Consider the following 14,839-nt stretch of genomic DNA (forward strand, 5'->3'; position numbering starts at 1 on the left):
CAAAAAAAATGCGCGCGCTAACGAAACTGTTTCAAAATTTTTATTTCATTTGATTTTATTCCATTTGTTTATTTTTAGAGTGCTTTACTTTCCCAAAGATATATTGAGCTAAAAGAGAAATGAAATGAATTTGAAAAACGCAGCTTCAGTTCAGTAAGTATTATTAGTTTATTTAATGTTGTTGTTAATGCATTACAAATTATCAATATTAAATATTTCAGATGGTTTTATAGCTTGAGTTTTGTGTCTCTTTTGTTCATGTGTGCCTGTTCGACTCTGTGCAAATTATACATATTTTCCAGCAATACTTAATGTTTATAATGTTTCAGCATTTCGAGCAGTAATAGGTTCAAATCGAGTTCTATCTGTTGTAATTTAGTGTTGCGTCCAACGTTAGTTAATATTTATTATTCAATTGTTCTATTAGTTTACGGTATAAAGTTAGTTTAGCTAGCTAAAAAACACATGTACAGTCGCGTATAGGTATATATATTTGGTTTTATTGAAAATGTTTGCGTTATTTTTCAAATAACCGTTCTTAAGCTGACAAAAATTTAAGTTTAGGCATAGGCTTATGTTACAATCGTCTTATTGGCCGTTTTTGGGAAGTGAGTTGGGCTAGTGAGTTACTTTATCTAATCGAGGTAAATAAAAAAGTGCATTAAAAAGGTGAAAAGTATAAATATTTGGAAAGTTGTTTGTGAGCTTGCGGAAAGAGCTTCTTAAACTGTTTTGTGTATATATTTTTGATTTTTGATTTTACTTTGCATTCGCTATATGTACGGTTCTCTCATAGATTTAAATGCAGTTATTGATATTTTTTAGAGGGTTCTATTAACTTTGCAGTTTTAAGGAGTGTATACATGCATGTATGCAGTTGCTATATTACTTTGTTCTAGCTGCTTAACTGGTATCTTGATTTTCTCTTGTATAAGTGTTATATGTTGGCTGTAATGGACGTTTGATGATTATTCGCTTCGAAATTATAGCAAAAAGTGCTTGAAACTTAGTCTGAAGATAGCGCACGATACAAACAGATGATCGTTGTATATAGAATATGCTCGTATAACTAGTAAGATTTGTATTTAGCTTGCGTTGTTTCGTTATCGCATTCGATTCGATTGGTTTTCGTTCTTACAGCTACGTGTTTGTTCCTTTGAAATTGGATTTCAATGCAGTGCTATCCTGCGTTCGCGTCCTTGAGCAGGCCTGCTAACAATAAATTAGTGCTGGTTCGCAGGACGGGCCTTCCCCGCCCCCCGAATCGCCAGCCGACTAGAGTAATAGACTAAATTTAACAATTCCTTTGGGGGCATCAGATCAGAGACTACAGCTAGGAAATGGGCGTTTGTTCTAGAGGAGGGATTCAAACGGATCAGCCACGCCTTAATAAATAAAAATAAATGGATTCTGAATATTCTTAAACAAATATTCACACTTAACTAAATTATTTTCGCAGACTGTTTGTGTAACTTGAAATTAAGTCAAAATATATATACTAACGAATAAAAAAAGTGTATGTTTGAGTTATCTTTGCTCTGGTATACATGCTTCGGTCCCAGTAATAGAAAACCAACATATGTTTCGTTTTGAATCCCCGTTTGAGAGTTGGGTGCTTAGATGGTCCACACCTGGACCTTCTCGGCCACCACACACCAGCTGGCCCGCTCGTAGTAGGAGCTCACGATGTGCAGGCTGGCCACATGGTGGTTGATCAGTGCGTCCAGCTCGCCCTCGCGGAACACATGGTAGTAGCGGTGGTGGGTGCTGGCTCCACCCTGCGAGGGGCTGTCCAGGGAGTTGGTGGAGCTGTTCGAGTGCTCCAGGGAATCGTTGGAGGGCCGCTGCTGGAGATTCGCCGCTTGGTTTGGCTCCTTTTGCGATTGCTGCTGCTGGGTCGTCGGTGGTTGGACCTTTAGGGCAGCCATGTTGCGCCTGCGCTGGCCGTAGTCCGACATCCCTTCGCCCAACTGATCACCGCCTCGGGCCTCCAGAGCCTCGGCCTCCGCATCCTCATCCTGTTCCTCCTGCTCCTCCTCCTCTGGTATGACATCGTCCTCATCCTCGCGCACATCACTATCGCCATCGTCCTGCAGCAGGTAGGCTGTCTCCGGATTCAGCTGATAGTGTCGATTCCTCTTGTAGTTAAACTTGGAGATCTTGCAGTGCTCATAGACGCCAAGTGAGTAGCTAGACTCGTTTTCCTCCTCCTCCTCTTCCTCGCCATCCTCCTCCTGGATGGTGAAGCTGCGGGTTTGGGAGGAAAGTGATGAGGTGGACGAGCTCACCGGTGATTGTTGCAGACTTGGCTGCGTGGAGAGGTTAGCTAGCATCAGACGACGTTCCCTTAGCTCATCGCGGAAAGCACTCAGATCACCATTAGAGCGCTTCTTACCGCCACCCAAAATCTCGGACAGATCTCCCATTCCGATCCCATCCAGATACCGGCACTCAGTTCGATTGGTCTTGTCATCCAGTTCCCGCTGCAGTTGGGCAGTCAGTTGTTCTGCGAATTCCGCACAATCCTGCTTCTGAGCGGCCTCCCTCTTTTCGGGGAGGAGCGGTGCACTATCTGCATTCAGGATTATATCGTCTTCGGCCTGGGACCGGGAGCTATTGATCTGGAGCTCTCCTTTGTGGTACTGCTCCTGCTGCAGACTAATCAGCTGCGCCAAGCTGGGTTCTCCTTCGTCCTGGGAAGCCGAATTGGAGTTCGCCGAGGCGGCTTCTCCCTCCTCACTTCCCGAGGGCACTTTGGCCGATCTTGGTGCACTTATAACACTGTCTATGGAGTCGGGAGAGGAGGGTTCACTGGAGTCGCTGTCCAGGTCGTCGGTGGCCGGATTGAAGAGTTCCAGGGAGAGCAGTTTAGTAGCCAACGATGTGGTGGATGCTGAGGTGGACACTCCCGATCCCGAAGCTCTCCTAACGATGGGAAAACTCTGACGTTGCAGCTGCAGAGATTGCTGCTTCCGGAATTTGGGAATGGGTGGCAGATCTCTAATGGCCTGGCGGGTGATCCTACGCACCGGTGGCGATTCCTTGAGTGGTTCCTTTGGCAGCTCCTTAAGCGGCTCCTTCTTTTCCTTGGGTGGCTCCTTTTGTAGATCCACATGCTGCTCCTTTTGCAGCTTGATGTGGGCCTCATCGAAGCTGAAACGAGCCGGTTTCGAGGGTGGAGTCAAGATGGCCATGGCGGCGGAGACGGCGGACGTGGACTGAGGCGGTGAAGTCACCGTGCCCTGGATGGCAGCCGGGGAATGAGCCGGAGTGGGAGGGCAGGGCATGATTAGCGGCGACGTTGGCACTGAGTGAGTGGGCGGCAATCGTGAGCCGCAATTTACACCCTGATCCCGTCCAGCGGCTCCTTGTGCTCTTTGCCCATTGCTGGAGGATGAATTGCTCGAGCTGGAGTTGGAGTTCTGGTGCTGCTGCTGGTAGTTCAACTGCTGCTGGTGCTGCTCCGGCTTGGGTATGAAGATGACCGAAGCGAAGCTGTCCTCGGACTCGATACTGGTGTCCGATTGCAGGCTGCTGTCCTTGGAGGAGTCCGAACCGGATTCCCGGGAATGCCTCCTCGCCTTGTCACCCTGACCGCCATCCGCACAGGTGGGACACTCTTGCTGATACTGGCTGCAGTGACAGAGATTGCCCATGGTGCACTCCACACTGCTGCAGTACGTCACTGGTCCCGAAGTCGAGGATGCGGGCAGAATCAAGTGGGACAGGTGGTGCACCGGATGGTGGTGGTGGTGATGGTGGTGCTGATGAGCCGTCGCCGTCACTCCCTGCTTATTGTTATTATTCAGCATGGGGTTTTTGTCCAGTTGAGTGGGGTGCTGGACAGGATTCGGCTGCGCCTGCGGTCCACTCTTGATGTTTTGGATCAGTTTACTTATGCCCGTTTTGGTAACCCTCTCCAGACTGCCCGTCGAGCTCTTGATTTTGGTGGTGAAACCCTCACGGATTACCTGCAGTCTCTTGGAGAACAGCGCTGATCTGCACAGGAAGGCTTCGTTCAGCGAGGTTTGCTTTTGAATGCGCTTGCGCACCCTCTCCTTTTCCCTCAACCGATTGCAGGCCATCAGATCCTCGTTCAGGGAACTCTGTTTGCGCAGGAAAGTGGGCCCACCAGTGGGTACACTAGCGACTCCTCCTTCAACAGAATCACCGGACGGAGGCGTGGCCGTCGACGAGGCATGCTGATGGAGATTCCCAGCATAGCAGCCACTTTTTGTGTACAAGCTGCTGCTCACCACGCCATTGGAGCCATTCAGACTACTTACCACCTGAAAGGATTCGGGTGCGGGTGGCGTGGCGGCGTCGTCCTCACACAAGGACTGCTTCTGCTTGATGAGCTTTGGCCTCCGGCTCAACGTGTTCCCAGCACTTGCCGTGGTGGTGGGTGAATGCCTTCCATTCAGTTGGAGTTGCATCTGCAGCTGCTGGCTCTCCGGCGTATTGAGTAGCAGAGCCGCTGCACTGGCCTTTGATTCACCAGGAATCAGAGGACCACCCAGACTGGGCACACTGGACCGCGAGCGGACAATCTGGCGGGGTGGCGGCTGCAGGATGCTACCCAAGCTGCGGGATTTGAGGCCGGCTGATAGTGGCGGATCGGGGAAGTCCTCAAAGTCCTCCAGGCGACGCAGCTCGATGGGCAGATCCTTGGCATCTTCGTAGTCCAAGCTGCTGTCGTTCTTGGTGTCCTTGGAGGACCACGAGTCCATGAACCACGCATGCCGACGTCCACGCGCCAGTTTCTAGGGTTTCAGAACATACAAATAATTGGTAAATAATTAATTAGGAGCGAGAGAGTCTTTGGTTTACCTGAATTGCTCGGCGAACAAAGCTGTAGCAGGATTCCCCCGGCGATGACGAACTCAGGCTGGAGCTGTCCCCATCTCCGGCCGATCGACTGGAATTCGTCGAGTCCTCGGTGTAGGCGTGGTAAGGCGGCTGGAAATTGTCGTCGTCCTCCTCATCGGAGTAGGAGTAGTTTCGATTCTTTGGCGGCTGCCAGGGTATCAGCACATCCTGCGACTCGAAGCGACGATGTCGTTGTTCCAGCGCCCACACGGTGATCACAACCCGACCACCGATCCTTAGGATCCTAGCCAATTCCCTGAGAGCCTGGACACGTCGCTCCGTGGTGGCAAAATGATGCACCACCGCCAGCGACAACACCGCATCGAAACTGTCGTCCCGGAACGGCAGTTCCAGATTGTCGCACAATGCCACCTAAAAAGTAAAGCAAACAAATGGTTTTAATTATGGCACATTATTCATAGAATTTCTAGTGTATTATTAATATAAGCATTATTGACATTATTATTTTCATGGTTGCCGCTTAAGTTCTAGCTTTCGTTGCAGAAATTTCCCTGGCTATATTTAGTTTTCTCATGGTTTTAATAATTTGATTGATTCACGGGCTTACTGATTTCCCCAGGTGGTAGCCCAACACCATGAAATGCGGACCAACCAGCGATCTCCGGGGAAGCCATGCCAATTAAGCTGTGTCAAAGATAAGTCCTCACAGGAGCCTCTTTGTGGGGTCAGAACTGCCGACATGCCGAGCTCTTGTCGCTGAAATCGAGTCGAGTCCTTGCCAGAAACCTCCCACGAGAGCTGCCCGCAAAAGTATGCTATTGAAATAGTGTAAGCTGCAGTAAGTAAGGGGAGATGATGCAATTTCAAGCTCCGGACGAGACCATCAATCGGCTTTGAGAAAAGTTGAACAACCCGGATAGACTGCAAGAAGTAGAAAATTTCCATTTCAAAGCGATGCAGCCTGATTGAATAATCCACAAGCAGTATCCCTTTCGGTTGGCTACATCATTTGGCAATTAGTAACTTTTCCACGCTGGAAAAACAAAGTTATCTGTGTGGCTGGCTGATTGGAAGTTGACTGCGACCATTTGTCATTCAAATATACGCTGGGGGAAAAGTAGAATACTTTTATACAAACTGACCTAACACAATGTGGCCAAAAGCGGTCCACGTTCATGCCATATCCGTGCCCATGCCATTTATATTCATTTTCGTGTCATGGCCAGAACCGATGGTGTCAATTACCATCATTGGGTTGAAGGGGAGTTAGGCAAACAAAGGTGTATTCCGTTCGTTCAATTTAATATCGGATGACAAACTGCTAAACGCGTCAATGGAGACATTTAATATCGATTCAAGCTGTTCCAGGATATGCAATTTGCAGCCAATATAAATTCACAATTTCTTCGGAAATTTCATTACTCTCAATTCTCGTTTGCGGAATCAATGTTACATTGCCCGAGCAAATACTTGATTAAATATTGGAAAAAGCCATACATATATATTATGCTCATTTTTTCCGATAAAAAGCCATCTTATTTGCTGCAATCTTGTATTTCCTGCTTCCTGCTCTACCGTTATCGCAAATTTCTGTGTGTATTTGCACTTTCCATGGATGTGGGTGTGTTCTCCTGCAGAAATAAAATCCTTGACCCGCCTAGCCTTACACTTTGCCCAGAGTTTTCCGCTTCAGGTGCTGCTGCTACTGCTGCCAGGTGGCTAGAAACTCAGACTGAGCCATCACGAGCTCGAAATCATTCGCAAATATCAATTAACATAAGTGTTTTTCGGCCCCTGAGCTTTGGATGGGCATTGAGCATAGGAATTGGGATCTTGGAATTGCATTTCAATAGCTAAAAATATTATAGTATATTTTGAAAGCTATTTAATTTGGTAAAATTTAAAAAAATTACTCGAGTAAAGCTATAGTTACTAGTTGTTCTTTTATCATAATGTTATTGCAATAAATAAATATTTTTCATGAATATTTTAAACGTTTAAATAGTAGAAAAAACTGCAAAATTAATTTTAATAGCTGAAAATATTATAGTATATTTTGAAAGCTATTTAATTTGGTAAAATTTAAAAAAATTACTCGAGTAAAGTTATAGTAACTAGATGTTCTTTTATCATAATGTTATTGCAATAAATAAATATTTTTCATTAATATTTTAAACGTTTAAATAGTAGAAAAAACTGCAAAATTAACAAGTTTGAAGTACTCTATTTCTTTAGATGCACCATGTGAAGTGAATCATTGTATTTTCCTCGTGGAAACGCCCAAGCAAACAAACGGAATCTCATGCATTTTAGGTAAGCAATCCTTTGTTTCCCGGTTATGAGCATGACTCTTAATGCATTCTGATGCAGCCCCATTCATCTGAGCCCCCCCACCTCAAACCCCCACACAACATATCCCCAGCACTTTAGTTTCTCCTTTCGATGAATGCGCACGCTGACAGTTTTCCTTTATTTGCAATGTTTTTTTGCTCTAGAGCGCTATACAAATCGTATTTATAGCAGTGGCCATTTTTCACACACGGGGGTTGGGCTTTTGTGTGTGAATGCGATGTGTGTAGTGTCACGCGGGTCGGGCACATGACGCCTTTGGAATTTATGTTGACGGGGCTTTCAGGCGGAGGAGTGTGTCAGGTGAGAGTGAAACACGTTACGCATACGCCACGTTGCACGCTAATGAGGCCAAAGCGCAGCGCAAAAGACGAAAAAGACAGGCGGCGTCACTCTGAGCCGAAAAGGATAAATATATATAGTAAGAGTACATATATACATATATATGTATATGGTACTCATAGTACTCGTCCTTTATGCAGTATCTCTTTGCGGCTTATTTAAATGGCGCTTTAGCCCATCAACGGAGCCTCGGGCCAGCGGAAAATTGCAGGTTTCACCTGGCCCAGATAAAAAAGCCAAGCGCACTGCACCTGCCATTATTGAGTTTCACTTTTTTATGTTTGCGGCAATGCTTTTCCTTTCACCCATTTGTATGCGCCATTTTTCGGGACGGCTTGCAGATTTACGAGGATGTCTCGAGCCGTGGAGTGCGATTTTTGGCTGCTCCACTTGCTCCGCTTTTATTGCTTTACAAAATTATTGAAAATCAGGCCATGCACGAGCTGCAGAAATCAGAAAGTTGCAACTTTTTGTGCGCCCGGACCAAGTTAAATTGGTTTTGCATAAAGTTTGCAATTTCGCAGCAAAACTTGCATTCGCTTGCATGTCACGTGCGCATTTTGTGCATTTGCTGTCGGCTGTATTTTAAACACATTAGGCAAAATAGCAAATACAAATAAATTCCGATCGAATTCGTTTTGCTATGCAAATTAACGGGCAACAGTGATTAGAAACACATGTGGGCAATCAGCGTTTGGCAAGAACTTAATGTCAAGGACTCGCCGGCAAACGATTGGCAATAATTGGAGGCACCTAAACTCCAGTCCGAATCATGGTAATGTGGCACGTTATTAAATAAATTAAGTAAACGGTGGGCGAAATGCAGCAGCTGCTCCTGCAACCTTGCTGTCAATTCCACGCGAAAGCAATTTAAATGCGAAGAATGCGTGTTGTCGATTACGGCGAAGTGGAATTGTGGAAAGCAAATGAAAAGCCCGTTCTTCTTGGGAAATGGTACTCGGTCTGTGCTTTCCGCCTGCAAATGGCACCATAAATAAACGCCCAGCGTTAGTAATAGATTATGGCAAAAAGCATTGCATACCTCAGGCAGCTGGCTATATACCACTATATAGCGTCGGTTTCACGCGCAGCAGGAGCAGGGGTATTGCAATTTATTGTTGTTCCTTGTGAAAGGAAATGTTGGGTTGTGGGCTGCCAGGAGCAACTGCAGCAACAGCGGGACAAAAGAAAATGGGGAAAACTATGCAGCAGAGTTGTGTCATTGTTGAGCGAATATTGTTCAGGGTGGTGGGGGGAGGGGGAAAACTAAGTGCGCTGTACTTCATGTTCATTATGACATAGCCGAGCGTATCACCTAATTGTGCCCAGAAGTTCGAGGCGTGCTCTTCCACCCCATAAACTTTACAATTTCCGAGCTTACTAGAGGACATATTGTTAACGCTAATGTCCTAAAATATATTTTATAATAGTGAAAAGATATCCACATTTCATGAACCCCACAATAGCAGTCTCTTATTTCTAATCTCCAAAACGACACTCACAATTCAGCCAAATTTTTTGTTATTTAGTTCGAGTAAATAATTCACTCATGCAGCATGCATTCACTCATTTAATATTAATCCTAACCCCATTTGGGATCCAAATTGAAACGGAAGCTGCTGCAGCTGGAAGTGCATTAAATCCAATTGGCGACTATGCATCCCTTTTGGCTGCCAACCATGTGCAGTTTATGGGATCCGCCTGGTTAACTGCTCCTTCAAATGACTCCTCTTTTACGGCACCGTTGTGGACCATTGCAATTATGAGGCACTAAAAACTCCCAATGCAGCCGGCGAGCGGAACATGTGCAAATAATACCCAATGATAAGCATAATTTATGCGTTCTGCTAATGGCCAAGTTAAGTGGAGCAGCCAGTATTTGAATCTCTCACTTCCCCCTTTTCGACCCTTTGATGGTTAGGGTGGGGAAAATGGAAAATGGGTCAATTGTATGGCGAAGAGAACGTAACTCCAAGGAAAACACGACCACACCAAACACATGCAATTAGCAGCAGGCTGGCTGCAATTAGATTGCACACAAACTTGATGAGTTCATGCGAAGCTCATATTGCGAATTCACTTAATCAAGAACATAGTTGGCACGCCTAATCCGATTTGGAATCGTGCGAAGAAATAAAAAATTTCAGTCCGCTCAAAACGAACAAGTAATTAAGTTGGGAGAAACTTTTGAAAATAGTTGCGATATTTCTAAAGGAAATTGTGCAGCGCAATTGCCATCGCTTGCATTCCAAGTGAAATATAAAGGTAATTATACAGATTTTAAAGTAGTGGTAATCGCATTAGTTCCATTTTGTAAAAAGCTATATATAAAGGCACTTTGCTGGAAAAATTAACTTTAATTTTAAATGAAGGCCTTATTGGGAATTTTGTGTTTTTTACTTGTGACTTTTGCGGCCACTGAACCTCAACCTCAGTGGTCTTGCACTGGACCCAAACAAGATTGGTTTAAGCCATTCCGCAGGCGTTCGTCTAATAAAAAATGCACTGAGCGTCTAGTTAAATAAACATTGATAAACAATAGTTTGTTTATTTATTATGTGAAATGTTATTAGTCAAGGTGGTTAGCAATGGTTTAAAGTAACGACTCACCTCGCCGCCCTTTTCGTGGGCCACTTTGCTCAGGCGGTAGCATCGCTCCACGCCAATGGTGCAGATGGCCGGATTGCACTGGGTGAGATACCGTCCACTGCCGCAGCCCACGTCGCAGACCACGGAGCCGGGATCCAGGCCGCTGAGGAAGTGGGCCATCCGTGGGCGTACTGGACCCGTGGGCTCCTCACAGTGCTCGTACACATCGTGCACATAGGCACGCTCCAGAGCCGCCGATCTGCCACTGGCATCGCTACTCGAGGGCTTCTCCTCAACGGATTGTGGTGGTGGTGGTGGTGGCGCACTCTTTGTTGCCTCGCTGACAGGTGAAATGGTTCCGCCTGCTCCTCCTCCTCCTCCTCCTGCTGCTGCTGCTCCTGCTCCTGCTCCGCCTGATCCGCCCGTTGCGAGTGTGGCTGGCGCGGTTGGGGATATAACTGTGGGGGCCAAATCACCCGCTTGTCCTATGCTAGATGCCGCATTTGTTGCAGTTGCCGTTGTCAATTGCTTGGTCATTGATGCTGCTGCTGCTGCTGCTGCTGTGGCTGCTGCTCCTGTTGTTGCTCCTGGCGTTGTGTGGCACTTGTCATATATTGTCGAGGGGCAAACTTCATCTGCAAGGTATATAAAAATAGAATGCGGATGTTAGTGAATGCATTGCACACGATTTTCGTGTCAAGTACATGACGCTTAGCAAACCCATTTCAGCATAAAGTATCTTGCTGTACAAATTGGTTAGAAAAGTAGAAAAACTATTTTTCAATCAAAATAATAATGTATATGGATCCTAAATGAATGGGATGTCCTTTAGTAAGTTACTTCCAAGTTAGCTGCTTCTGCGAAAAACGTTTTCAGAACGCTTGATTTGATTTCTGGGAAATGACCCTCTCACCTACTTCGTTATGCAAACTGCAGTGTAATTTATAATCCGCCAAACAATTTGTATAATTAAGCCAATTGCCTGCTTGAATGCAGACCATAAAGTCAATTTCAGCCCGACTTCTTGTTGCATGCCGTTGGAAATTAAGCAAGAAACGAAGGAGGACTGCGGTGCATGACATCAAGCCGTAAAAATCGTTAGAAAAACGTCAGCAAAACCCACACAGACACAAGCCAGTTGCATTCCGGATGTGTGGCAACTGTTTTGGGTTAGCATTGTTGTTGACATTTTATAACCATACTTCCGGTGGCACTTCGAATGAAAATTTTAACGCCATCGGCGCAAGCAACTGGCCATTGTCAGAGCCAATAAATTGCGTTAAAATGCTATTGCACAAAGGGCAAATGACAACGAGTGGGTCGCACCGCTGATGGGCATTATCAGGTGGGTGGTGGCAACCGGATGCGGATAGTGGGTGGCTGGAGGCCATTCACGGGGAGCCACAGCAGCCGGCAGTGGGCGCCAAACGACATTAGTGCAGTAAAATGGAATTATAATTGAAATCAGATTAAAAGCAGTTGTAGTGCCAACAATGACGCAGCATTCGCAAGGAGGGAAAGAAACTAGGAGCTGGGACCTGGGACCTGGGACCACGTATCAGCTCATGTCCTGTGGGCGTTAATGAGTTGGCGCCCATTCTGTGTGTATGTGTTAATAAGCACTGTAAATGAGTTATAAATGTATTTTATGACATTTTGATTGAATTTATGACTCGGGAAGGGCAACTAGAGAACCAAAGGAGCGCTTGTCATAGTTAAGAGAAAAGCGTATACGAGGGTATTGCTATGTCATATGATCCTGTGAAGATTTAACAAAGAGTGGGGGAAGTGAGCTCTTGGTAACAAAGAGCATTAAATCCGAAAATTCTTGTAAATTTCTTAGTGATTTTATTAGTTTGTTGCAGAACAATAAAGCATAGTTGTCATGCACTTGAAAAAATATTTAACAAACAGTTGTGGTTACTAATAGTAATTTTAAGCAATATCATCCCAAACCCTATTAACCCAAATTATACATAAATTACTAAACTCGTGAGCGTCTTTGGCTTATCCACAATTTTAAAAACCTTTTCTGCTTATGCCTGCTCATGCCGCTTATCCCAGATAGCTCTCCTTTCATTTTGAGCCTCCGTTGAGCATGATGAGCACTCATTAACATTGTTTTCGTGTGCCTGCCTTCTGGCCTAATCAATAAAGTGCCTTTCCATTACCCATACGCCGTGTGGTCCAGGCGGATGCTTACCTTTTGGGGGGCCGTTGCTGCGCTGATAACTCGCATTCAACAAAGCCGTCGAGGACGCCAGTTCCGCTGATAACATGCGACAACAAAGCCGATGGCCTGGTGATATAGATATAGATGATGGGGATATAACGACGGCAACGGAAAATCAATGTGCATGCATAATTTAAAGTCTGTTGCGGCACTTTAGACCCTTCGACAACCACATCCACATCCACATCCACAACCACATCCACATTGGCTGTTGTTTGCCTGATGATGGGAATAGGGAACGTTGGACTCACGACAACTTGGCGACGCGCGAGTATTTTTAGACTTTTGAAGCGGGGCACGTTCTGTACGATAATTTGCTCAATTTATTTTTGAAATCTATCATTATGGCAACTACGCGGTGTAATTGTAATTGTGTTGGGCTTGTTTCTGTTTTTTTTTTTTTTGTTGCCCACTATGGCTAAGGACACACGCTCTCCTTCTCCTGGCGCTGCCACACAAAATAGGATACACAAAATGCGGGCTCCACGGACTCCTGTCAATGCCTCTGGCATATGACGTTTCCTTTGTGTGCGTGCGTGTATGAGTGCGGACTTTTGTGTGTGTGAGTGTGTGAATTTCTGCTTCTTACTGTCACTTTTCACTTGCACTTTCACTTTACTTCGTTTCATTCGCGGGCCTTACCAATTAATTTTCCATTATCGCCTTCGATTTGGATTTATTCTCGTATTGTGTTTAATTTCTAGGACACTGGCACTTGGCGCTTCACTTATACATATATATTTATACAATATATATATAGCCGAATTGCGACTTGTGTGTGCGTGTGTGTGTTTGTGTGTGAGTGCGCGTGTGTGAGAGGTCCTGTCTCAGCGAATATACCGTTGCGTTAGCCGTCTGTTAGCCCTCGTGTCCGTTCTCTCGGAGTCAACGTCGCGTACTAACGTGAAAAGCAACTTGGACTCCAATGCGTTTGTTCAAGGATGTTGCTCCTGCTGCTGTGGATCGCATTGGAAAAGCTTCCCCAACTTGACGAAAGCTTTACGAAGTGGGGGCCACCACAGCTGACAGCTGTTCGCAGAGAGGGAAAGTAATGCGGAGAATTGGAGCGGGAGAATTCGCCAGTCTTTGAGTTGTGATGGCTGTTCTTTAAAAGGACTTTCACCATGAAATGAAACATTAGCTTTGTCTGAATAGGGCAACGCTATGAGTTCTTGATGTTATTAGTAGTATAGTTTTTTAGTTTAATAGTAAAATGAACAACTTCGTAGAAATGAAAGTATATTTGTTTATATTCATCCTGCTTATCATATGAGTATTGCAAGTTGAGTCTAGATATTACACTGTGTGCCAAACGGCCCTGCCACTTAGCTAATCTATTTCAGAAACCAATTATAAATTTGTTGAATGTAATTGTGCAAACCCATAAGATATATAATTTATAATGTCAAAGCCCCATGTCAAAGCGAGCTCAATGGCCATCCAAAAATAGCCAGAACAGGGCAATTAAAATGACAAAAGAAAGAAAAGCTCGAGAGGCGTCTTTGTTTGGTTAACGCGAGTCGGCTTGTCAAATTTCATGAATGAACCCCAAAGCGCAATTGAAGAAGTCACAAAGTAAAAAACGGGAAAAGCAACAACCGCAGAGGAAAAGCCAATGCACAGAAATAGAAGCTTCGTCGAGTTGGCCAGTCAAATGTGTCGAAAATAGCAAAGAGCCAGCCACAAAATAGGCGAAAAATAGCTCGACGAGCTGCCAAATGGCGCAAACTCAACCCAGATGGCGTCCCTCTTCCACACCCGTATATCCTTCTCACTTGCTCCCGATTACTTTTGATGAATGAAAAGCTTTTTGTTTTGACTTCACCGCTATCTGTGAGTCGCGTGGAAAATTGCCAAGTACGATGGGGGCGGAAAACTCCCGCCAATGTCGCTGTAGTTGTAAAGTACCGCCATCTTCTGACGTCTCCGCATAGTAAAAGCTTGAAAATGGGCAAAAGTGGGGGCTTCCTGACTAGCTGGCTTCCTGGGAGTTGGTGGCGCTCGTATCTCGGGCGTCACATGTCTTTTTTTGGGCCGCATGACTAATATAGGCAAATGGCAGGCGACTCGCAGGACGTGGCGCACATTTGGCGACATGCCACAGTAGATACGCATTCTTAAGCAATGTGCTGCTATACTTGGAGAAATTTCTTAACTGCTCTCGAGATTTTCATAAAAATAAATATTTATTTTAATACATTTTCCAATAAAACGTATATGATTTCAATGCTGATCAGGCAAAGTATTTATAACCTTTGTTTAATAAGGCTTGGAATGGATTTTTTCTCTCAGTGCCGAACTTTAACTCGAAATGTCTGATTCTGATTTTTACCGGCAGATGGGCTGATGTCGTCACACCGATGGTAACGCTGCTGAATGATTCACCAGTTGGTGTGCAAGGAATGGGTGTTACGCAGATTGTTTCGACAAAGAAAAAACTTTTCTCTTGCCAGATTGCACTAAACTCGGAAGTTTAGAAGTGAAAGCGACTTTTAT

The 14,839-nt window shown here is 45.2% G+C and overlaps 1 protein-coding gene and 1 long non-coding RNA gene across 4 annotated transcripts; both read right to left on the reverse strand.

Annotated features, from left to right (window-relative positions):
* Positions 1 to 149: 149 nt before the first annotated feature.
* LOC6538439 lies at positions 150 to 13,240 on the reverse strand. 3 transcript variants are annotated; one of them, XM_002098927.4, is made up of 5 exons: positions 12,986 to 13,240; positions 12,314 to 12,409; positions 10,132 to 10,745; positions 4,831 to 5,241; positions 150 to 4,763 (listed from the first exon to the last, which is right to left on the reverse strand). In XM_002098927.4, exons 2-5 carry the CDS (start codon positions 12,387 to 12,389, stop codon positions 1,617 to 1,619), a joined length of 4,248 nt encoding a protein of 1,415 aa, XP_002098963.2. In that variant the 5' UTR covers positions 12,390 to 12,409; positions 12,986 to 13,240; the 3' UTR covers positions 150 to 1,616. The 3 variants fall into 3 exon arrangements, with proteins under 3 accessions (XP_002098963.2, XP_039232645.1, XP_015048847.1); XM_039376711.2 differs by lacking the exon at positions 12,314 to 12,409; XM_015193361.3 differs by lacking the exon at positions 12,986 to 13,240 and having other exon boundaries at positions 12,314 to 12,965.
* On the reverse strand, positions 7,261 to 10,125 carry LOC120322024. The gene is made up of 2 exons (XR_005561777.2): positions 8,564 to 10,125; positions 7,261 to 8,497 (listed from the first exon to the last, which is right to left on the reverse strand). It is a non-coding gene; the product is annotated as an uncharacterized LOC120322024 (long non-coding RNA).
* Positions 13,241 to 14,839: the final 1,599 nt, after the last annotated feature.

The sequence above is a fragment of the Drosophila yakuba genome, chromosome 3R, assembly GCF_016746365.2.
Source record: "Drosophila yakuba strain Tai18E2 chromosome 3R, Prin_Dyak_Tai18E2_2.1, whole genome shotgun sequence".
Taxonomy (NCBI): Eukaryota; Metazoa; Arthropoda; class Insecta; order Diptera; family Drosophilidae; genus Drosophila; species Drosophila yakuba.